This window comes from Apus apus, chromosome 10, assembly GCF_020740795.1.
Source record: "Apus apus isolate bApuApu2 chromosome 10, bApuApu2.pri.cur, whole genome shotgun sequence".
NCBI lineage: Eukaryota > Metazoa > Chordata > Aves > Apodiformes > Apodidae > Apus > Apus apus.
The window spans coordinates 17,339,725-17,342,013 of NC_067291.1; the positions used below are offsets into that span (position 1 = coordinate 17,339,725).

The 2,289-nt window shown below is 63.3% G+C and overlaps 1 protein-coding gene across 1 annotated transcript; it reads left to right on the top strand.

Annotated features, from left to right (window-relative positions):
* Positions 1 to 418: 418 nt before the first annotated feature.
* On the top strand, positions 419 to 1,896 carry LOC127388683 (arrestin domain-containing protein 4-like). Its single transcript, XM_051628438.1, has 2 exons — positions 419 to 766; positions 1,027 to 1,896. Exons 1-2 carry the CDS (start codon positions 427 to 429, stop codon positions 1,116 to 1,118), a joined length of 432 nt encoding a protein of 143 aa, XP_051484398.1. The 5' UTR covers positions 419 to 426; the 3' UTR covers positions 1,119 to 1,896.
* Positions 1,897 to 2,289: the final 393 nt, after the last annotated feature.

Here is a 2,289-nt window from a genome sequence, read left to right on the forward strand (position 1 = left end):
GGCTCCCTGGGCCGCCCCGAGGCCCGCCCGTCCATCCGCCCGCCCCGGCGCGGCCGCCGCCCCGCCCGCCCCGGCTGTTTACCCACCGGCTGCGCACGTGGCAGCCGCGCCGCCCCATTGGCCCCCTCGGCCGGTCCCTGCGGCCGCCCAGCCAATCAGCGCGCTGTCCACGCGAAGCCGCCCGCAGCCGATTGGCCCCGCCGCGCTGATCACGCAGCGTGACGCACTCCGACCGTGCGCCCGCCGAGGAGCCAATGAAGCGGGGGCGCCGGGGCGGCCCGCGGCCAATAGCAGCGCGAGGGGCTGCGGCGCGGCCAATCAGCGGCGGGGCGGGGCGGGACTTTCCGCTGCGGGCGCTGGCGCTGCCGGGCGGGCTTTAAAGCGGCGGCCGCGGCGGCCCGAGGCTTCCCCCGCAGCCGGGGCGCGATGGCGGCGGCCGGGCCGGGCCAGGGCCCCGGGGCCGGCGGGGCGGTGAAGACGCTGGCCCTGGTGCTGGAGGACGAGGCCCGGCGCGGCGGCGGCTACTGCAGCGGGGACACGGTGTCCGGGCAGGTGCTGCTGGAGCTGGCGGGCCCGCTGCCGCTCCGCGCGCTGCGCCTGGAGGCCGCCGGCCGGGCCCGCGTCGCTTGGACCGAGAGCTCGGGCGCCGTCCCCGGGGCAGGAACCTGGGGGGTGGCGGCGAGGGCGGCCGGGCCGGGGCCGCGGCGGGAAGCGGAGGTGCGGTACCTGGACATCCGGCAGAGCCTGCTGCGGGACCCGCCCGGAGGTGAGGGCCGCGCCGGGCCGGGGCAGGTGCCGCCGGGCCCGGGTGAGGGGCTGGGGGGGCCGCCCGGCGCTGCCACCGGCGGCGCTGGCGCCTGCGGTGCGGGGGAGGCGGCGGGGAAGGGCTGCGGGGCCCCGGGACACCCCCCCCCCCCGCTCCGGGAAGGCGCCCACGCCTGCTTCTCCCGGAGGGGAGGAGGGCGGAGCGTGAAAGCGTTTCCCGAAGAGCCGCCGGCATCTCACCTGGTGCTGCGGCCCGGGCAGGTGTCCGGCCGGCGGGGACATCACCGCGCCACGCTGGGACCCTCCGGGGCAGCGACCGCAGCCCTCGCCGTGCCCGGGGCAGACGCGGCTGAGAAACGCGGAACGCGGCCAGAAGCAGCTCGGCAGCCCTTGGATTCCCTCGCCGGGTGCCCGCAGAGCTCCGCTCGCTGAGGAATTAGATCGAGCACCTGCCTGGTCCTTGTGCTCCGCAGCAGCAGCTGGGAAGCTGCCCGTGGAAGGCGCTGGAAGCAGCCGGGCTCCTTCGGCAGCGGCTGAAGGGAGCAGAGGAAGCTTCGTTGCACGGGCCTGTCGCTGACACCTCTGTCGCTCGAGCCTCTGCAGCCCTGTGACAGCCTTGGAGACTGCAGGGAAAGGGCATTTCGTTCCATCAGGGTGAAACACATCTCGGGTCTGCCTGTGGGGAAACAGGCCTTTAAAAGCTGTGACAGCAGGCTCTCCGTGCATCTATTAAGTTTACATACATCAACAGTATTTCATAACACTGGCCTGAACACTGCAGCTTTTTAGCCCAAAAGTTAGTTTAGCTGTTCATTGAAAAAAACCAGATTATTTGCTGCCCTGCTGAAAAGGAAACTTACTTTCTACTTTCCAGAAGCCATTTTGGATTTGAAATTGGCCAGAGTCCTGAACTGAAGCTCAAGGCCTCCACATTTCCTTGATTTTTTCATTGAAATCACATCACAGCATAAATAAAGCATGGGCTCCCATCCAGAACCCACTGGGATCAATAAAAGCTTCTCCTGGTCCCTTGTATCTGGGTGCTTTTATACATAAATAATTTATAATAGCGACTGCTTTGTTCTGCTATTTATGGAATAACAAACACACTATTCATTTTTATCCTACAGGTGAGGAAAACTTAGTTCTTCTAGATGGAAGACACGAATTTCCGTTCAGCTTTCAACTCCCTCAAGAGTAAGTAAATAATCCAACCTGAAGGGATTGTGCTGGACACTGCTTGTTGTGGAACATTAAGTTAATGTGATTTGACTTGTGGTTTTCTTAATATCAAGCTGATAGGTCAGCTCTATATGTTTGTCTTAATCAGCCACCACACAGACATGCCTCGTTTGCTTTGGTTTCCCTAAGGCTCTAAAAGTACAAGCTGTGCACTGGCAAACATTTACATACACAGGAAACGTTCATCTTTGGAACTGAATTATGCTCTTATGACTGCTTGTTTCAGACCTCTGGTGACCTCTTTTACTGGGAAGTATGGCAGTATTCAGTACTATGTGAAGG

Bases quoted from the DNA above. Each gene is read 5' to 3' on its own strand.
- LOC127388683 (XM_051628438.1), top strand. From the start codon at position 427: ATGGCGGCGGCCGGGCCGGGCCAGGGCCCCGGGGCCGGCGGGGCGGTG. The intron at 767-1,026 runs GTGAGGGCCGCG...CGGCCCGGGCAG, and splicing joins GCTGCGGGACCCGCCCGGAG to GTGTCCGGCCGGCGGGGACA.